We start from the raw sequence: 23,432 nt of genomic DNA, 5'->3' as shown, positions 1-23,432 counted from the left end.
GGCCGCCTATAAATATAGAACTACGGTACTTTTCCGTTTCGCCGGCGCAAATTTCGCCAAGCAGACTTTATTGGCGACACGATACAGTATACACACACACACACACAAAAAAAAAAAAGTTAACAAATGTTAGTTTTAAGATTTTTTTATTTTGAAGGCATGAGCATTTTAAAATCGTTTAAAATTTTGTAAAAAGACATTTATTTAAGAATTTACTATGCTTTCATGGTTCAACATCCTGATTCACCGCTTCATATCAAGGGAGCCCAAGTGATCTTATCTCATGTAAACTACGCTACAAAAATCTAATTACCATAGTAATTACCTACATTAATTTCAAGTTAATCTTTATTTGGAATACAAGGTTAAAATGCAAGAATTATGTCAATTCGTACGAATAGCTTACTCAGAAATTATGTAAAACCGCAGTGCTTTACTTCGCTAGTGCATTCTCATTAAAATTGGTGAGTTTAACCCCTGACTTTGCCTTTTCTATATTTTCGCCTTCGGGTGAGCGGTGTGATTGCGTCCTAATTGACTTAATTACCGCGAATGGCCTTGGAGCATAAAATTGAGCTATCTAGTAAAATTTTATGTACATAGTAATTTTATGTAATTTTATGTACATAGAACCTATTAGAAAAGTATCTATTATTCTATTTTCATTTTTCTTATACAAATTTTGCCAAATTTAAGAAATCCTTAATTTGCTTCAGATATCAGAATGATCATTTCAGTGTGCACATAATTTATACTTTTATGGATGACCTTATCAAGAAACTCATTTATTATCACATAAAATCTAAAAATGACGCATTTAAGATATTTGTTTTATGTTATTATGTATGCTCCTTAGCTAAAAACGGTACTTTTCTGTTTTGCCGGCGCGAATGTCCTTAGGGCGTAAAATTGAGCTATCTGGTAAAATATCTGTAATTTTATGCCAGTATTGAAAGAAACAATCAATCTGATAAGAAGTGGCTGCGATTTGTTTTCAAAATGAGGCGTAAAAGTTTATCAGAGAGGATATTCCTTTTGGCATCAGTTGTACCACTATTGGCGACTTTGTCACCTGCGCCGGCAAAACGGAAAAGTACCAGACCTACTAGACGCACTGGGCAGCTTTGACCCAATTTTGAGGGATAAAACCCAGATGGGCTATTTGAAGCTTTTCCATCCCTCTTTTCTTGCCACCAACCATACGAAAGGACTTCCGGCTGGCAGTGTATTTTGAGTTCCCATTTGTTGCACAAACACTACACACTTATAAATATCCGTACTTCCTCCGGGATTCGAACTTGGGCCCATCGGTGCAACAGGCGGCGTCACTAACCAGTGCATTATCTGGGTAGCACTTTGCTATGAATGTACGTTAATATGGTGGACAGTTGTCTTCATAGCAATCTGCTGTACACTGTTACAGTAAACTAATCACGGGGGGTCAATATGATTAGCTGTAGAATGCTTTTCTATTTCACAAACAAACTATCTTGTTGGACTGGAAGCTTAGAAGCGTTTTACAGAGTGCAAACCTCGATTTATACATAATAGCCAGTAAAACGTTTCTGAAATTTTAAACCAGATTGGGAAATCTAGACAGGAATAGTAGCTAGTAAATAGAGTGTCTGAGAACTTGGATTACAATCTTGTGAAGGTTATATACTTAATAAGGTCACTCAGGGTGACATACAGAACATACATAATCATACAGAAGCGCTAAGCATTTAAAAGATTTTGGTTTCACCATGTACATTTATGCATGTATTCTCCCTCATTTTTTTATCTCCCTATCTTCGTTTAGCTGCACTATTCCGTGGTGGAAATTATTTGTGGAATCATGATTACCTTGAGTTCTAACGATCTCTTCGTGATGCCCCTTTCCTTGATACCCTACGTGGAGTTAGCCGATATACATCTAGTAAACGGGGCCACTTAAAGTCATATTTGATCAATAGTGGTTCGAGTATGTTGGCGTGGTGCAATGGCCTGCTAGATCGCCGGACGTATCATGTCTTGATTACTTCTTTTGGGGCCATACAGAAACACTAATGTGCGCAACATTCGTTAGTGATATAATGAAACTGGTCATACGCTTCACAAAAGCTGATGAAGTCAGGACTTCATTATAGCGTAGAGGATACTTACAACCACTTCCTTTAATGTCTGTTACTTTTGCGAATATTTATTTATTATTAAAATATTCATCTAAATGATATCCTTTCATTGTTGGGTCTTTCTGCATACACATATGTTTCTGACACCATACTGCTATGTGACTCTAAGTAGTCTGTCTGCATTGTCTCACGTCTACAATTTTGCAATCCTGGCAATGACTCACATATTTTAAGATATTTTCCCATCAACAGATGAAGTTAAGTGTCATTTGTTAGTTTCAAATATTTATAGCAATTAAGTAACTTCTTATTTCTCGAGATCACTCACCATTTAATTTTAATTGCACATTTAATATAAAAATTTAAATGTGATTGAATTTTTTTATTTAAAAACTAGTCTTTTACCATCACTTATATAAAAATTAAGCTATCCTTATGAGTTATTATTTATGGCTATCATTGCTGACTTTTTTTCGCAGAGAATTTTAATGTCAGATTTTAAATGTAGATTTTGACAAAGAACTGCGGGCATAGATTCGTCAATTCTGGGTATTTCCATTTTTTATACTTTCGTAAAGAGTTGTACTGGGATACGGCTAAAGAACTGCTGTAATAAAATCGAACTACACTGGTTTCCCAAAATTAAGGAAAAATCTCCAAAACAGCGATAATTCGTTCAAAAATAAGCCAATCCGTATAAAATTTGAATATTTTGTAGAGACGTTAGGTTAATTGGAAAAGCCGGAAAGATAAAAAAATTAGCAACCGCCTTCTCCGGGAATCAAACCACGGACCACTCGAATATCGGCCCAGCGTGAAGACCACCACACGACGAAGGCACGCTGGGAAAGCGGGAGAAATTCCTTATATAGTCTCCTTTTTAAAGGGCGGCTGGGATTTGTAGGCAACACAATTGCCAAATCCTGGGTGTTGAGAATCCTCATCCAACACCCTTTTAGTTTCGGGCGCCACTGTAGAGCCATTAGGTTAATTGGGAAAGGCGGAGAGATAAAAAATTAGCAACCGCCTTAGCTGGGAATCGAAACACGGACCTCTGGAATACCGGCCCAGCGTGCAGACCACCACACCACGAAGGCACGCTAGGAAAGCGGGAGAAATTCCTTATAATGTTGTCAAATAAGAATTGCTTCATAAAACTGCATTATGCAAATTAGTGGCGCTTCAGTCAAAATACGTCATTTGCGAGGAGCATAAAATTGCGTCTTTTCGAGCAAGCCTGCGAATTTTTCTGTGATGTTGAAATAGCCAGTTTGTAGCAATGACCTCCAGACATCATTTGCATGAAGAACTGCGATGGAGAGCTACTGGGAGACTAGAGACAGGACAAAGTCAGATAAAGTTGCCAGTTGGCTCAATGTGAGTTCTTCTGTGGTTAGACTTAGGTAACAATTTCTAACGACAGATTCGGCATCTAGGAGGTTCAGTCAAGGACGGCCAACCGCTATGACGAACGTTGACGACCGATATTTGTTGCAACAAGAAATACAACCTCAACTCCGATGCAACTCAGATCCTCTCTTTTTGCAGCCACAGAAAGGTTGGTGTCAACGTCAGCCGTGCGTGGAAGGCTTCACAAAAGCGGTCTGTACGCCAGGCGACCAACCATTTGCGTGCCGCTCATGTCATGTTATAGAAGAGAAAGTTTGAGGTGTGCACATCAACATGTCCACTGGATAGCTGATAAATGGAGAGCTATTCTATTTACGGGTGAATACAGGTTTAGTTTTTAAAGTGACAGCAGGATTTACTTAGAAAGAAACTCCAACCCATTGCCATCCATCAAACACCCATGAAAGAGATGCATACGGAGGAGGCAGAGTCTGAGTTTGGGGTGATATGTCATTAGGTGGACGCACAGACCTTCATGTCTTCCCATGTGAAACCATGAATGCTCAGGCCTATAGAGTTATGTGTGCGTTTATGCCGGGGCAATAGGTGAGAATTTTCTGCTACAGGACGGCAGCGCTAGACCACACATGATTTGCATCGTGGATGATTATTTTCAGCAACAAACAATTCGGCGCATGGAGTGATCAGTTCAATCACCGGACCTGAATCCCGTCGAGCATGTTTGGGATGCTTTACGAAGATGTATAGTCGCTCTCAATCCTCCTCTTCAGACCCTTACCACGCTTGCAACTTTGCAAGAGTAATGGCTCTCATTTCCTGTGGAACTGATAGACTGCATAACTGACAGCATCGCACATTGCTGTTTGTGTTGTATTGCTTCTAGAGGAGGTCCTACTCCATATTGAAGGTAATTTTCCTATACCAAACTGGCCCATCCTATTTGTTCGTTTTATACATGAGCTAATTTCTATAACATCATAATTGTACAGTAATTTCTTTTCATGTTATTCTATACCTTATTATGTTTTGTATACTGTGGGTCAGTTTCATTAAATTCTACATGTAACTTTTTGAGTAATCGTCATTTTCATGACTTTTCCTTAATTAATGATAACCAGTGTAGTTTCATTAAGGTGCCTGTTGTCGTATGATACCTCGGCGAAATATTTTAATATTAGTTGTAAATATTTTAATATTAGTTGTAAGTAGGTTTCTCCGAATGATTATCTAGCATGTTGAAAAGCAGCCATTAAAGGCTATTCGTTACAGACAATGATAAGTTGGGAAGGAGCAATTAAACGCACTTTATTGTTCTGCTTTTATAAAATAATGTGTCTGAATAAATGTTTTTTTTTTCTTTTATTAGGAAAAAAATTTAATAAGACATAAAAGGGATGTAACACAAAAATCAAAAGAAAATGTAAAGATGCGGATATAGTTTGCAAAAGTAATATTTAAATCGTATACTTGTTACGTCGGATACAAAAACATAATCTGTCATAAGATTTAAAATATGATATGTTATAAAAACTGCATATGTCTTCTAAAAGCAGATAAGAAAATATAAACAGATGAATTATAGTAAGAATATGTGTCTGAATGAAAACTTAACTGCTGTATTAAAAATGTGAAAAGAAAGCTAATAAAAATTATCGATATTTGAAGCAGAAAATTAGTAAGAAAACAAGTATTTATGTTATTATTGCTGATTAAAAATATCTGTTAAACTTTAAGCTGTTATTCAAGATAATTACATTTTATTTTAATTTATTGAAGATAGAAGAATCTTACTGATGTCTTCTCATACAATTAATAATTCTTAGGAGTAAATTATTTTGTAATATTTGATGCAAAACTTGCAATAGTATATTGATTAAACGATTGCAGCTTTTAAGTCTAAGACGCGATTTATTTCAATTACATCTCAACACGGAAGTACATTAACACATTTAGGTAGTATGCTGTACTTAATCAATTTGCAAGATATTTTTTCCTACTACGTAAGTTCAGTGAAACTAGCATAAAAAGTGAAGTTTCATCAATAAGAATAAAATCACATTGAATCTGAGATTGAATCTCGGACAAGGTTTGGATTCTTTGATCATCGTGTATGCGCGGAGCAAAGTTAAAAAATATATGAAAATTCCTTTCTCTTGTAGGCAGCAGAAGAAGGAAAGCGGAAGATTTTCTGATGCCATTCCATAAGGTGCTCAGTCATAATTCTGGCGGTGTTTTAAGCAAAAAGATATTGCCATCATGTGTGCCTACAGGTCTGTGATTAAAAACAAATGCATTAATCCCACAGCAATGATTTGATATTAGAATCGTCTTTACAGACATTCTTACAAATTCTGCGGATTGTTAAGTTACGTTAAATTACCGTCTATTTATCATTCGCGTGATGTAGAAAGTGTTACCGTAGCACAAGATGTCTCTCATGTGGCTCGAAGAGTGCCCTGGATATAATATCTTTAATTTATCTTTCAAACTAATTTCGTGTTACTAAATAAATGCACTACTCAATAGTTCAAGTCTATACCCTATTTTTAATAAGATATCTGATAGGCTTAATTTATCTAATATGTCAAACTGATAAGCCTTACAAATTTTACAGCGTTACTGTTAATACAAGATAGTTCAAATATAACCGGGACTACGTTTTTTAACCAAAACCTTTTCTGCGAATGAACATATTACCCTTAAAAATACTCCGTTTCAGAGATGATATACTTTTCCAACATTCTGAAAGCATTCTTATGCTCTTTCCATGGAAATTTTCAGTTCACTGTGAATACAATCCCGAACACTGGCGGTGACGGAGTCGTTATCCACAGATTGCATACCTTCCCACTGGGATTTAAGAAGAGACTCAAAATTCAACTTTATTCCCTTCATCTTCAAACCACCGTAAGAGAGAAATGGTGGCTTGAATGCTCATCACTTTGTTTTCCACTGTCAACATGCATGGAACCCCGTACACCTTGCCATAGGATAAATCCTTTTTTCGCAATGATTTCTATATTTAAAGCATCGAAGCTCTCTGTTAGTGATGCATCTGTTCTCAAGTATATCCGTATTTACTCGATCAATGTTTGTCGGGGCGATGGACGTTTCCAAGCGCTTTTGCCCGTCAGTAAAAAATTTACCCCTTTCAAATGCATGGTTCCCAGAGAAACACTGTTCTCCATACTGTGCTTGGAGTCTCTGCCGAATTTCAGACAACTGAACGTTTCCTCGAACGAGAAATTTGCTCACAATGCGTCATTCTTGAAATAAGTTGCTGACAATGCGTTGTTCCAGCGAGAAATTTGCTCACAATGCTTTGTACCTGCGAGAAATTTGCTCACAGTGCGTTGTTTCTCTGAGACAGCTGTTATTCCTTCATCATTCTGGCTGATGCCAGGCACGACTGAGCAAAGTCTAATCTGCAAAATTGGGGGTGGGGATACCTGTAATCACCCAAGGATACAAAGCGTAATGGCATATAGATATGCGTGTGTAGTGATTTGCAGCAGCAACAACCCCGATTATATTTGAACCCCTTTGTGATAACAGATGTTTCTACAGCTATATATATATACAAGGTGAGAAATCATTTGAATTTTTCGAAACCCTTTTCTGAAGTACTTAGAAATTAACCTTTAGTAAATAGCAATCTGATTTATGCTGATAACAATAGATGTAAAACAGCTTAAAATGAAAAGACGTCTTTCAGTCATGATAGCCCAGGTTTCCATACATGATATTATGAAAATGTGGGCATTTTATTTTAAAAAGATTTTTCGGCATAATATTTTAATTAAAAAAATTCTCATTGTTATCATATATTTCATTTACCAGTAAGCTGTATGTTTAATTATTCCTTTTATAAATCTGAAAAATGTTTCATAAAAATAACCAAGGAAAAATAATCTGTGACCAAATAAATAAATAAACGTAAAAATTAGAAAATATTCTTTCAAAATATCACCTAAGAACTTCTGATATTTAGTAATTATTCTGAAATCAATCCTATTTGTTCAAGTGAAATTTGTAAGCTGCTGTCGGATGTTTAACACCGAATTGTACTTTACAAACATCATGCTTTAAAAAAAATATTCTCTTTTTTCCTATGATATTTTTTATTTTTAGGCTTCACTTTCTCTCAAAGGTCTGGATAAATACCAGAAAATATCAGTATACATATTTAACTAAAGATTAAAAGCAAAATTTTAAGAGATCTTAACAAGTTAGCCAATTTACACTTTAGCATATTTCTTAGCCTCATTTTGCACAGCAAACTCTATTAATATACTTAAAACCTGAAACATTTTAATCTGTAGCAGTTTTTTTATTTTATTTATATATTGATATCAACAATTCTTTCATTTTAACATTCCAGGCAGCGCCGACAGAATGAAGGAGAAATCCAAAAACGCCGCCCGCTCCCGCCGAGAGAAAGAGAACGCTGAATTTCTGGAGCTGGCCAAACTACTTCCCTTACCGGCCGCCATCACTAGCCAGCTGGACAAAGCTTCTATTATTCGCCTCACTACTTCCTACCTGAGGATGAGAGAAGTCTTCCCCAAAGGTTAGTTGTCTCTTTCTTCGGTTTAAAACGCGCATGCCGAGCTAGGGCTTCAAATCCATGCATCTCAGTTTGAATCCTCAAAGGTCATGAAAAACTATTTTTGTTGGCTTCGACTTCAAGAGAGCTAAGTGCATTTTACATTCGAATGAGTTATACATTCGATAACTGCTATTAAATTTTAATATAAGTTTGTACCTCTTTAATACGATTTTTTTTTTTTTTTTTTTTTTTTTTTTTTTGTTGTTGTTGTGTTTTTTGGCTCAGCAATTTGCATTATCCAGCCTGTTGAATCTGCGAATTAACATGTGGATGTGGGAACAAGGCAACATTATTAGAAGCACTTAAAATCTGTTTACACTGTGACAAAGTATTTAAATTTAAAGTCTTAAATTTATTTGTATTGTAAATCTTCAAGATGTCACTGAAAGATCAACAAGTGCAGAACACTGTGCTAGTAATATACAATAAAAAAAGCCAAAATTATTTCTATCCTATTCATATGGAATTATTGAAAAATTTAAGTATAGAAATATATGAAGCTATTTTTTTCCCTGTGTTACCTTCAGCTTTGTATAACTTAAATTTTAAATTTCGCTGAATATGAAAGCTAAAGCTGTTTAAGGTTGCAGATAACTTTGAAAGGTGCGTTTCGTGTCACAGCAGTTTGCAAGAGTGATGAGCTGGTAAGCCTAGGTCTTGGGCACTTGCCTTACTACTATGCAAGGATTTCTTTGCAAAAGAAGCTGATTTTTTTTTCGGAGGGTGGTTCAAAAATATCTGGCGTCTGATGTTGCTGGAAGAAACAACGGTATCTAGAGTCATCAAATTTTGAATAACCTAGTCCTGAGCCAGAATATGGGCACGTGGAATCCCAAATTTGGAATCTGAAATTTGTTTTTATTTGTTTTATATTTCATATTTTCAAAATTTTAACGAATGTTTGGTTAACAAATTCATCGATTTCAAAGCGAGCGATGGCAGCACTGTACAGAAAAAAAAAAAAAAAAAAAATCCGTTTTTATCTCCAGCGAGCGATACTGCCTATCGAAAATTCTAAAGCTATCAATTTTAAAATATTTTTAGCCCAAAGGAACATTAGCCGTAATGCTATAAAAACATGTATATGCGTGTAAATGAGAAAAACGCCCCTTTGGGTATAATATAAAATCTGAAAGTCACCAATTTTTTTGTTTGTTTTGTTTTTATTATATAAATTTATTGATCTCAGAATTGTGTGTTTCTCCCTTTCAATAGTTGATTAGTTCATTCAGTTAACGAAGTGCTCTTGATTTATGAAAACTTTCTTACTGATATAAGATAGACTGAGATTTCAATTCTTCTCCGAACGTTCTTTTTGAAAAACAGAAAAAAATGTAACATCAGAGTCAAATCATTTTCACAAGCTACTGCAGTTTTAAAATATGTGTAAGCAGTTGTAGTAAAATATATTTTGTAAGCAAAATGTAGCATCAGTTTTGGACTTTAAGGTAAGTTTCTGAGATAAGTGAGCTGTCTAGTAATATTTATTACATGGAAGCCAAGATCAAGAAAGAAATAATCTTGAATTTTCATTTCACCGTTAAAACTTAGTTTTAGAGAATTAAACTGTATATATTCTACATCTCTGAGGAAAAATGTATAAATATTATGAAATTGACTAATATATTTTTCAGCTAATCATATAAATTTAATTTTCTGCAGAAAGTGTGCTTTTTTATGTAAAAACATGTACCAAAAGATAGAAAGAAAGAAAAGAAAGATGCAATTTTGAGAGCGATATTTGACTGCATCCATGTTTATGCCGAGCTTTATAAACGATATTGCTTAAAAAGCAAATTCTAAGTTTTTGAAAAAACAATACATCATTTCAAAATCAACCTCTGGTTCATTATTCCTTCCACCAGATTTCCCACATGTTATGCCCATTCACTTATCTTCTATCAACTGGAAAATATACTTCAGAAGAAAAAAAAACATACACAGGAAGGACGCAAAAAAATTGGGGGGAAAGACAAAGAAAAATTCGACAATTGAGTCTCGTGCCCTTGTTATTCTAAAGCCATCTCGGAACACAATGGACAGCCCTTCAGCAAGAACAAGTACGATTAGTACCCCCTGCGAACATGATCACGTGCTTCCAAGTGGGATGCGGGCTCCATTCAAGGGGTCCGCGGGGTCAGGCTATTAGACCAACCACGATCCCGCCCTCAAGTATCTCCCTCCGAATTGCATATGTAGAATCTCAGTGGGGAGCTTTCGAAGGGTATTAGCCACCGCGATATAGCAATAAGTAAGAGGACAGAACTGGGTAGGAGAATACGAACTTGGGATCTTAACTAAATAGTGTGAATTCGGCTTTGTACATTTTGTGCCTTTTTTGTTAGCGTGCTTACTTGGGTTTTGTCATAATATCTTCTGATTCATGGTTTCTGATATTTTGTAGCATTTCAAAACGTATCTAAATTAAGAATTTATTATATATAAACAAGAAGAGAAATAATTCTTTCGAATGTAGTTATACAAAGACTGCCCACACAATTTTTACACGATTTTCATTGTATTTACCCAAATATTTTTGCTAAAATTTTGTGTTTTAAATGTTCTGTTTGGTAACCCTTATTCTTCACTATCTTTCTATACTGTAATTTCCAAGACAACAAAGCTTTTTTGTAGTATCGGAAAAGTATTTTATTCCATTCCTCTTGAATAGTTTTCCAAAGTCCAAAGAGGGTTGTAGGTTGACATTTGGACAATACGCTTTTTAAAAGTCCAAGAGCGCACAATTCCATGGTGATTCATCAGAATATTTAGTAGGGATATGAGTGAAAGGTATGGCTTTGATACCATTTTCTTGTTCTATTTTTTTTTTTCAGGAAATTATCAGTGAATTTTTATGTATGGCTGCTCACTTTGTCTTAATACGGTTCTATTGATTGATGGCCCTGCGGGTAAAGAGAAGATATTTCATATTTGAAAATTTAGATCTAAAATATGTGAATGATAATATGTAAAGTTGGTCTTAAGATTTTTCTCCACTCTCTTTATTTTTAATTTGCCGTTATACGAAAAACAAACAACAATCATCAGTGGCGTAGCTGTAGCTAGGGTGGTGCAAAGGGGGACAACGTATAGAAGTTTCTCATAAAAAATTCTGGAGCTTGTTCTGCGTTCGTGGTTTGTGTTTAACGTTGTTTGAACAACCGGGTACCTTAGCATAGTGCTTTACTTCTTGTTGAATAGTCTTAACTGTCCCTAAATCATTAAAGCACATAACTGAAAAGTTGAATTCTAGTATATGAAGATTACGGCTACTAAAACTGTCAAAAATTTCGTAAATTTGTTAGAATCGAAATGTTTTTTGAAGACTAAAGTCATATAATCATCGAATTAGAGTCACGAATGCATATAGAGTAAGAAAAACTGCGATGACAAGATACTTACATGGAAATACGAACAAAATTGTGACAGTAAGTAAAATAAAAGAATGTGCTAAAGAGAAGCTTGATGGAAGAACATGAAATACAACGCAGAAGTTAAATTTTAGGTATAGCAAAATTCTTAACAAGCTGTTGAACAGCTGAGGTATATTCCGTACCCTTTCGACTCGCTTTCGAATTTAGGACCAGGCAGTGTGTTTATGATTGCAATGTCTTTGCAAACTGGGGTAATCTAAAAATTTGGAGACTGAAAAGTTCTTTCGGGATGATGATTCAAGGAAGATCTTGTGTTGCTCTCGATCCAAACTGGAAAAAACTTTATACTTATAACCCTCATACACCTTACCTATACTAAATAATCCAATTCTCCTTTTCACCTATTGCTAACTAAACACCTGTCGTTTTTAAGAATACGCATACGTTTCTGTGACTCTCAAATGACAGATTTTCTTTTTATGCAAAAGCGAAAAAATTGAAACAATAATTGAATTAAACTTTTGTTTTCTTTATTGAAAATAATTATTAAAGAATGTATTTCGTCAATGAAACAATTGCTTAATCAAGTGTGTTTCTCGTGACTAGACATTATCTACCTCCAGATAATGAGTCTTTAAAAACGCTTCTGTGTAGTATAAGAACAAAGAGGTGTTATCTGTATCCATAGAAAAGGTGCGATGAATATTATCTGCGGTTACTTTCTCAAAACTATATATACTGTTTCAACACATAGGATAAATAGTTAACGTAAACTTATACCTGCCTTAAAACAGCAGGGATAATTATGAAGAACTTGGGTTTTACATTTTGTCTTTTTCATTCCTTGACGATCATCACTCCTAGCCTTGCGCTAATCTTGTAACAATTATTACTAAATTTATTAACAGTAAACTGAATATTAAACATTTAACATTAAATTTACTAACAGTAAATTTAATGTTAAATTCTATCCTATTTCTTCTTGGTTAGTCACGGTACTCTTTGAGACCAGAAATTTGTACAAACTGAATGAAAAATGGTATAGTTTAAAAGTAACGATGTTAGTTTTAACAGTGGGCCTGGTAGAGTTTGCAATCGCTTTACTGCCGCCTTGCCTTTTTAAGTCTCCTGCAGGAAAAATCGTTAGGTATTGGTAACACTAAGTATATTGTTACTACTTACATAGTATGTTAGTACTTAGTATATTTCAAATCCAATCCGATCCAGGTATAACAGCCAGGTTAGTTTAATACTTAGGCTATTGCGGTAAATAATAAATAACTGTATCATAATTTACGTACGAGAAAACTCATATTAATTTACATTAATATTTTAAATTTTAGAACACTCGCAAAGAATGGCTAATAAAATTCTGTTTAATTCTTCAGTAGTATTTATATGCTGTGTTAATATGAGGGTTGGGGCAAAAGTCATGGCAACTATTTTTTTCTTGTAGATATGTGAACGGATCACAAAACGTATATGTGTCGTGGGGAAGTTCTGCAGCCATAGTGTGTATGCAGAACAACAGATGGCTTTGTGGTAGCTGGCTCTGTGGTAGCGAGGGCTCTGAAATCAGTCAGTTGGTGAGTGTCGGGCGAGAGGGAAGTAACCCGTGTTGAGCAGCGCGCTTACATCAAAGTAGCCGTTCTCCGAGGGCGAAATGCGATGGAATGTCACAGTGAATTAGTAGAAGCCCTTGGGAATAATGCCCTACCATATCGTACAGTAGCACGGTGGGTAGGAAAGTTTCAGCAAGGATGTGTGGCAACCAGTGATGAGCAACGCTCGGGATGACCTGTGAGTGTGCGGAATTGGCACGTGCCGTCATCGAGCACCTCATGGATGAAGACAGACGATTGACGTTATTAGAGTTAGAGAGGGCAAGTAACACTGTCCGCAGGATATTGCGTAATGAGCTACACCTACGCAAAATCGCTTCGCGGTGGGTACCGCATGCACTGACGGAAGTTCAAAAGTGGGTTTGCTATGCAATATGCACCGTCCACTTTGCACGCTGGCAACAGGACGGCGATCAATTCTTTTCACGAATAATCGCCATCGATGAATTTTTGGCCACGGCATACAAACCAGAACTGAAATGTCAGTCCGCGGAGTGGCGACATCCTGGATCACCAAGGCAGCAGAAGGTCCGTCAGAATCCTTTCCCAGTCAAATTGATGATGATCGTCGAGCATGACGTCAGGGGTGTCATTGTTTGCCACTTTATTCCTCATAGCAGAACAGTGACTAGAGGGACTTCCTAGTGCGACAGGTACGACGTGGCGTTCGGAATAAACGTCCGGATCTTGTGGGAGTGCAATAATTCTGCACGGCAATGCAAGACCACATAAAGCAGAGTGTGTACGGCAGCTACTCCGACGTTGAGGATGGGAAGAATTGGTGCGCCCAACCGTACTCTCATGACCTTTCGCCCTGTGACTTTGATCTCATTCTCAAGATTAAGGAACCAATACGTGGTAGGTGGTTTGCAACACGAGAGGACATTGCTAATGCTGCGCGCCAACAGATGATCCGATTCACACATGGTGCGGCAAATGCTGAGGCTGGTGGTATTCAGAGCCCTCCCACATCGTTGGCAGCGTGTGGTGACAGTAGCATGGGACTACATTGAGGGTCTTTAGGCCCAGGTTTGTCATGTCAACATTATGTATACTGTGTTATCATTCTTTTGCACGGTGAAGGCCATATTGCCATTTATACTACCGTAATAAATTCGTGTGTTACAGTATTTCAATGCTATTCATTGTCTACACATGTAGTTAAGACCTTGTCCTTTCGTCTGTATATGTCACATTTTACAACCGAACTGGTATCTTCAAGAAAAATAATAGTTGCCATGACTTTTGCCCCAACATACTAGTTAAACAGTATCAGGGGTGATAACTCATTAAGCGTTTAGATAACATTCTATGGATAACTGTTCTGTTGTAAGATTAAGTTGTTTCACACCATAAGAAGTTATAATCTAACGCTTCAATCTCACTGCTTATGTTTTCCGTCTCCTCAAAAAAGACCTATTTTGCAACAAGTACAAGATTTTCTATTATGATATGCAGGCAGATTGTGAATAGATATTTAGGCAGATTGTGAATAGATATTTAGGCAGATTGTGAATAGATATTTAGGCAGATTGTGGAACGCAAAGTCAGAATTCTCTTAATGTTGTCTGAATTAAGAGACCTAGTAGACTTCGAACTGTATAAAATTTTGTTGGGGGCCAAAGGAGTAGGATAAAGGAGAAAAATGGAACTTGAACTTTCTACCTACATAAACCAACTGACAACTACTGAAGAGTCAAAATGGATAAAAAAGGGAAAAAGTGGAAAAGATGAGAGAGTGCGCAGCAGGTTTAAAGAAAAATGAAAACCTGCTGTCAGTGTGAGAATATAATAAATAAAGAAGAGAAAACTACAAAAGGGGACCAAGATCTCTGGGAAAAAAAAGAACGAAAGGAGAAGGCGGAAAATAATAAAAGTAATATTAAAAACTGCCCGGCTACGTCGGGAGAATTGGCGCAAGAGTGGAGACGAAGGGTGTTTCGGAAAAGACAACGAAGCCAATTTGCCCCTCATCTTCCGAACATCCAATTATATACAGGCATTTCGAGCTTCCCACGTGACCGTCTATTATTCTCTTCCCGCCCCACGAGGGGTGGCTGCTGCTGAGCCCCTTTTCTCACCCCCACTTTTGTCAGAGGAAGAAGGTGGGAGAGAAAAGGTCACACCGAATCAACGAGTCGTTCCGAACCGATGTCTGGCTTTCAGCGGGATGGTTGTCGCGAATGTCCCTCCTGCTGTGCTGGACTGACAGACCGACACGCGTATAGTCCGTGTTCCCGACTTCAAATTAACTCTAAGCGCGAATCGAACGGGTGTCTCCATGTCCTCATTGTTCGGATTGCGGCAATTATTTTTGTTCTTCCGTGGATTCGGGATTCAGGGGTTGCCTTTGCAATGCCGGCTTCGAAGCGGACATTCTTTCCGATCGAAAACTTATCCACTGTTCCTTTCCAAACTGTTGGTTCACTTCGGGGGGTTGGGAAATTCTCAGGAGCTACAGTTTACAGTTCTTTTTACATATACCGACTAAGCCGATCTATCTGTAAAAATTGATATAATATGCTTTTATTTCAAAATATGACAGACGTTTAAAAAATTCGCTCTTGCAAACTGCGAATAATTTTAAAAATATATAAAATGTTGCACTGAATGGTACATATTAATCCATACGTATCGCTTATCGTAAATGGTGCTAGAAATTCTCAGGGCTTTATTACAAATAAATAAAATGACGTACCACTTCGCCTTTAAATAAAGCATCTTCCGGTTTTTTTTTCCTTAACTCGGTGTTTTTTTTTTTCAAATTTAGTAATGTTTTATATACGGATATATTTTCATAGATAAAATTTCTAATGAGAGACTGGATTTTATTTTTTATATTACTTAGCATAATTACATCGTTCAAACACTAATTAAACCACATAAATAATAACTTTACATATAAAATTGCTACTAATACTAACAGCGATGTCTGACTGAGCGATTTCAGTTTGGCACCAGATTAGATTCAGTTTTAAATTGCTGGCTTCCAGTATGCCATAAAAAAAACAGATAGTAACATATCGCTTACGTTTCGCAATTTTATTTCAACACCACGACAAAATATCTTATTTAATTAGGCAGCTTACTTTTCATTCTAATCAGAATCGTTGCTGTTTTTATCAAATATTCATCTATATTTTTATTTCTTTCAATTAATCTTAAATATAAGACGGTCTTATATTCAGGGGAATCTTATTTACAAGTAAATACGGTAATTCTCCTGAACAGTTCGCACCCCACCAGTGGCTGAGAGGTTAAAATTTCTGAATACTGGTAGTTCGTCTTGGTTTGGGTTCGATTCCAAGCGAACGAGCTGGATGTAAGATTGATTGATTTCCGTGGTTTTCCCTAAGTGTAGCATGAATGTGAGTCAGCTTCTCTCAAGTTCCCAGCGAAGGCATCACTTCTCTTAGGCATATAGCCCTCTTATTGTCTTTGTCCTGTCTAACATTCGTTACACCTATCTGGGGCGTAAGCTACTTACTCTTAACTAGCTCAAGTTTAGTTTACCTAAGTGTTGCCTTAAGCAGTTTCACTTCAGATCTCAGATCTTTAGATCTCTGCTAGCAAACGCACAGATATTACTTTAAATTTTTTCTACCTGCCCGTTTCTGCAAGCAGTTGTGCTAAAATTGCAATATATAATTGTAAATATAAAACATCTAGCATATAACCATATTAGTCCTTATAATAACATGTTAGAATGGTAAAAAGAAAGTCTGAAGCCTTCAATTCCTTTTCTGTTAAATTTTTGTTTATAATAATCAAAGATTTAAACTGTTTGAGATATTCGTAATAAGCCAACAAAGCCAATATTTCTGTACTTACGGGATGTGTCCGTATGACTTCTTAACTTCCTGATAATTTAGGACCTGGCACGATTCTTCTCCCACGTTATCATCGTTGTCTTTTTTATCATGCTTCATAACATTTTCTACTATCTCCTCTTGGTTGAGATGAATATCCAATACGTTTTGTTTCTTCAAGTCACAAAACTCGCAAACACCAGCAGCAGACGCATGGCGTTCTAACTTAATAATTAACTCCAGCTTTGCGTTATCTGCAAGTTCAGGCGCTTTCTTTTATCGCTAGACATTAAACTGCAATAATTTGTAAAAAGAAATGTTTTGGAAATGCAAATCTATGAAAAATGTTTTATTAGCTCATACCTGTATCACCATATGGTAAAGTCTTAGCATACGAATATTTAGAAGCAAACATCACTTGTGTCACGTTTTGTTGAACTAGTTGATCTGACGCGTACGCACGAATTATCACAAAGGTAGTTGAAGTTTCAACTCGAACTACTCAAACAGTTCCTTTCTCTCAATTATGCGAGCTATATTAGTCAAATTATATCTGTTAAATCCGAAATCTGTTGATTCAAGTCCTTGAATAGAGGGTTAACAATCAACAAATGTCCTACAATTTTCTTAAAACTAAGCCTATATCTATTCTTGAGACTATCAGAACTGCATGCAATTTTTTGATATAATTTTAAAAAACTTGGACTTCCTGCTACTACCTTGATAGCATTACAGAGATAATTTTAAAAATTTCAGAGTTTTATTTAATAAAGTTTTTTTTCCCCTATGAGACAACGTTAACAAATTTCCAAGTAAAAAACAATATAAAAGTCAGTTTGATGAGCAAACTGGATTTTCTGAGAAAGACGATTTGAGGAAATAAATGAGCCTTCGGATTCGAACCATATATCATCTATTTACTAATTAGGCATATTAACCACTTACACTATGATAGCAAGCACGGGGAAAGGTCATAATTCTTCCCTCTCGTTCAATCAATTAAATTCAGTTATCATTCACTGCATTTTCAGTTTGGGAGCCTCTGTAAAGATTACTTATTTTTCCGAAGGAAGAAACACGAAAAATCAACTGTAAGCTTACCTCGATTCTAACCATGGATCGAGCGACTGCTGGTTAGAAATTCGAACTACTGGCACTGTTAAAAAACGCAGGGAAAATGTAACAATTTTTCACAAGTTAATATTTAAATAATTAATGTTTCAGTGAATTTGAAATGCACAGTAACCCACTGGCACAAAAATGCGTGAGACGAAAGTTATTATTATTACTATTATTAATAGAATTTTTAATTGCAACTGCGTCGAACAGATAACATTTTATCTACAATAGAACACAAAACACCTCATAAGAAATGATGACCATGTAGATCATCACTATCAAGCATTACTTAAAGACGACTTAGCATGTTACTGAAAATGCAAAGCAGTTAACTTTTTTAACACTTCCAGTGATTGGATGATATCGATTTATCGGATACATCAAATCGCTCCATAACTAAAAATCCTAAGGTTTCAGTTCTGGCGATTATTTGTGTAAAAGGCGATTATTTGTTCTCGAAATCTGGTTATCCAAAATCTAGTTACTTGTGTAAAAGGTTACAGCTTCAGCAAAGTTGTTTTATTGAAAAAGCAATATGTGGTGCTTCTTCGGCTTCATCTTGTTTGAATTTGACAAAATCAAGTGCTTGCATTTCTTCCTTTCTTTCAAGTAAAGAATAAAGTTGTATCTTTTTAAGTCAAAACAAAATTGAACTTGTGACAATCGCAGTTTGGTTAGGTTAGGTTATTTAATTACGGCAAAGCCTCGAGGGCTATCTGCCTAAGAGAAGGGATGCCTTCGTGGAGGACTTTCTAAGGGAAACTGGCTCGTATACACGTTACACATGAGGAAAACCACGAAAACACTCGTGCAGCCAGCCCGTTCGCGGGATTCGAACCTCGGACCGAACTACCAGTGTTCAGCGACTTTACCGCTCGGCCGCTGGTGGGCCTCCAATCACAGTTTGAAAACAGTACCAAATATTCAGCAGCTGCTTAAAAAAAATCTGACGACTTTACTCATTTCTATGAAAAACGATGTTGAGATGATAATTGATTTACTACGTATCATAAATCCACTGAAGTAAAATAATTTTTAACGTTTGTGATTTTAGCACCATCTTGTGCTCATGTTGTCATATGTGTCACTCCAATACAGTTTATGTTAGGCAAATTTGTGAAAATACCGCGTGTTTCAAACTACCCATGTTTTCAACCTGTTGCTCTAAGAAAATAAGATATTAGATAAAGAAATAATATTTCCGCAAGATTTCACTTCCAGCCGGCGGCATTTTGTAATGAAAAGAAAGGGTTAAACGTACACTTTTCTATTCTTTGGGATTTCTGATTTCCTTTTTTTTAAATTCTATCTCTCATCTCGATTGGCGACCCAAACTTGTGAAACAGCCACTCCTGGAGCTCTCTGGAGCAGAATAAAATCCCCTTCTTCAGAATCGCTGAAGTTAGCGTTTATGCTTTGCAACTGGATTGCAAACGGCGGAATTCTTTTGAAGGCAAGTGAGAAATGAGCCCAGGGGCTCAAGGGCCGTCTTGAGGTGTTTCGGGGCGCAGATGAAAGAGGGCGCCTTGAGATCGAAGTTGGAATTAAGGACTGGATTTCTCAAATAAAATGATTGAGTCAGGAATTGCGGATTTAAAAGATGATTTGAACGCAAAAGATTAGGCGAAGCTTTTGCCGTTATTGTTGTTTTTTATGCATTCTTCTTTGATATCTTAGAACGTCGCAATATGCCCCAAAGGATTTTATAAGAAAGTCTTCAAACTTTTATTAGTTAATAGTTTTTCCTTCTCGATGTTGCATTCATATTTGATAAACCAAAGGCACAGAATGAATGTTTGTCGTATTAAAATGATTAAAAATGCGTTTTTTGACTGTTAGTTTAATTACATTTCGTACGGACATTCTTTGTAAACACAACTGTAATTTTGTAAACACATTTGTGATCTATTCTGGCAGTTTCTGTTGATATTAAACTTTTTCCTTACTACTACATTCAAATTACGCAAATTAATAATCATATGATGCTTCCTAAGTAATCGGTAACTAAAAGAGAATGATATTGCGATATTTAGTCTGTAGGGTCTCGTGTTCTTCGGGAGCGTACGATTAGATCAGACCCAGGGCATAATTTCTAAAATTAGAAGTGCCGGAGCCCTATGGAAGACCGTCAGCAAATAAATAAAATGACTATTAAACTCATTAATAACTTTACAATTAAGCAATTGATTATTATCAAATTAATTAATAGCTATTTAATTAATGTTTATTTAATCAGTAATAATTATGAAATTAATTAATTATAATTTAATTGATAATTACTAGATACTTAATTATTATTTATTGAAATAATTAAATAATTAAAATTAAATAAGATGTAAAGAGATAAAAATTTAATAAGGGATTTTTAATATAATTTTATTGTTAAAATAAAATTTTCGAGATAAAATTCCTACTGAAATTGTTATTCAGTTACATAAAAGAAGTGCCGCAGCCTTCTTATTCAGGGTTCCGGTGCGCTCCGGCTAGAATTATGATTTATTACAAAAACTAAGAAACACCGGACCCGACATCCGGTGGGCTCCGTCCCAATTTAAGCTCTGATCGTATGGGGAAAAAAGTTCTTTTATCATCACAAACATTAAATATACTTAATGTATAACTGAGGAAAATTCAGATAATGACAAAAATAGGGTGGAACAGAAGGACAGAATGAGGGTATAAGTGGGTGGAAACAAAAAAATGAGGGGAATCTTGGTGAGAGAGAACATTTTCTTTGACCGTGGCTCTCTGCTGATATAACTAGTTATAGCCATCAAGCGGATGTGTATCGGGGGTAAAATGAGTCCTGAATCTGATTCCTAAGGATGAATGTAAAGTTGCTGGTGACGCTCTTCGCCCTCAGTATTTGATTACATTAGTGCATACTGTGGGAAAGACGACGTATAGGACGTGCTTGAGCAGTTTATCTCAGTATTTCACTCTTATTGTACTCGCTGTCACTTAACGCACATTTAAGAACACAAATTTTCCTTCGTGGGAGGGTAACTAACTATAACCATCTATAACAATACACTAGATACGATGGCATGGCGAGAAATTTACGTATTCCTAAACAAACTTTCCCAGATTTATTGCCCTTCTTAAAAGGAAAGGTTTCCGCACGTGAGTGAGGGGACTTTACTTGAACGTCTTATGTTCTCATGAGTTCGTATTTCTAGGAAAATAGAGTATTGCAAGATCTGCTTATTGTTAAACTAAAATGTTAGGAATTCTAAATTTTTTTCCCTTGAAATTGTGGTTCAGTTTTATAAAAAGAAGTACCGGAGCTCATCTTATTTAGGGCTCAGGTGCGCTCCGGCTAGAATTGTATTTTGTCTTAAAAATTGAGAAGTACCGGAGCCGGGCTCCAGCGGAATTTAAGCACTTACCAGACCTCTAAAAGACAGCTTGTGACTTATAAATACCACAGACACACGGAAAGGGCATAAAGAACCCTTTCCAAACAAAGTTTAACAGACGGCACCAACTTAAGCTTACAGAAGCCAACACTTTTAGGTTAAATCTAAGATATGAATAAACTTAAAACTAATGAAGTTAACTATAGACTGGTAGCTTCACAATTTAAGCTGACGCTGACCGAAGTCTGCGTAAACAAGCCTAATAGCGAGAATAATCAATGCCGCAGAACTCTGATCGCTAGAGGATCAAAGTCAGCAACGTGGTCTTCAAGCAGGCAGAGCATGCTCTGATTTCACCTTCCAAAGCTTTCCTTTAAGTACTTCCTTCATTCTACCTAATTTGAATAATGCACGTGCTGGAAATTTACATTCTGGCAGGTTTGATAGAAAAGTAATTTAACTTAAAATAACGAGTCAGGAAGTTAAAAGGAATCTTACAAGTCTTATCACAAACACGTGACAGTAAACCGCTATTCGATTTTGTTTTTTATTAGAACTGAAATTTTGTAATTTCTCATTTTTAAGAATATTACGTTATTTTTTCATACCTTCATTTTCTTAATACATTGGCTCTTAATTCTTAAAATAATTCAAATATCTTTCCCCAAAAAATCATACTATGCTGACAGACTAGTAATAATCTTAAAATTGATTCTAAATTTTCTTGAGGAAAAAAATCGCAAGACTATCACATAAAGTCACAAATTAAAAATGTCACTTCTTATAAAGTAAGAACATGTTGAATGTTGAGATGGGCTGAAAATAGGCTCTTGCACCAATTCTGTATCTCTTTTGAATATATGCGAAAAATTTATAGAGGGAATCAAAAGTTGATTCCAATTAGCACACGAATGGCAAGAAAGAGAGAATCTTATTTCTTATTTATTTATAGAATAATTTATGCTCAAATATGAACATGAATTTTATATGCTTTGGAAAGACAAAAATATCATGTGATTTCTGTACGTTCCGCCGTTTAAAAATAGTGGACTGTAAATTGACTTGATATTACCTCAGTGAAGAACCCAAGAAACCTCAGAGTCATAAAGTTGACCGAAGCTTCTTTATTGGTTTTCAAACATTAAGTTGGTTAGGAACGGCGAAGACGACATTCAAACCTCAGACTTCAGTAGCGGCTCACCAAGCAAAGTCAGAAGAACCTCTGCTTAGTTGAAACTCCAGTAATTCACAGCAACCTCAAAACTCTAAACGCGAGCTTTAAAAACCTAACAAATTTGCGTCTGCGCCGCTCCTCGGTACAAAGAAAGAAATACAATTTGCATAACATCGAACATACCCCCAGCCTTGAAGTCCCAAGGGGGTTCAAACAATAAATTTAACTTGAACTGAATAAACCTGAAAAATAAGAATTAAAGTTTCTAAATCAGGAATTAAATGGCAAAGCACATAGCTTTGCTATAGGTCGTTTTATTTCACCATTGGAAGTGCGTAAACTCACCACTCGAACTTTCTGATCAAGACCAGGATGCACTTTAATAATTCTACCTAATTTCCAACGTAACGGAGGTAGATTTTCGTTCTTAATAAGAACCATATAAGCAACCTTCAGATCTTGTTGCAACTTGCACCACTTGGGTCTCTGCTGTAACCTAGATAAATATTCACTGCTCCATCTCTTCCAGAAATGTTGGAATAACCTTTGCACGTTCCTTCAACGATCACTGCAGCTTATGGTTTTTCGAATTTGGTTAGATTCTGGAAAAGCGCTTAAAGCCGCTCCGGTTAAAAAGTGTCCTGGTGCTATCGCCTCGAAGTCGCTACAATCACTTGAAGCTGGTACCAAAGGCCTAGAATTAAGACAGGATTCAATTTGGGTCATTAATGTCAAAACTTCCTCGCATGTTAAAATAAGTGTTCCTAAACATCTTTTTAAGTGATGTTTCATGGACTTGATACCCGCTTCCCAAAGCCCTCCAAAATGAGGGGCAGAGGGAGGATTAAATAACCATTTAATATTTTCTGAAGAAATATAAC

General features: G+C 36.0%; 1 protein-coding gene across 1 annotated transcript in view; it reads left to right on the top strand.

Moving 5' to 3' along the window:
* The window catches only part of LOC118184362 (single-minded homolog 2-like), a 272,622-nt gene that overhangs the window by 80,222 nt on the left and 168,968 nt on the right, over positions 1-23,432 (top strand). The window contains exon 3 of the mRNA XM_035354022.2: positions 7,867-8,055. Coding sequence (XP_035209913.2) covers positions 7,881-8,055 — 175 coding nt within the window. The 5' untranslated portion in view covers positions 7,867-7,880. The remainder of the gene's footprint in view (positions 1-7,866; positions 8,056-23,432) is intronic.

Source organism: Stegodyphus dumicola, chromosome 9, assembly GCF_044657685.1.
Source record: "Stegodyphus dumicola isolate Sdum_Otavi_A_Nest chromosome 9, ASM4465768v1".
In the NCBI taxonomy this organism is placed as follows: Eukaryota; Metazoa; Arthropoda; class Arachnida; order Araneae; family Eresidae; genus Stegodyphus; species Stegodyphus dumicola.
This window is presented reverse-complemented; position numbering and strand designations above follow the sequence as displayed.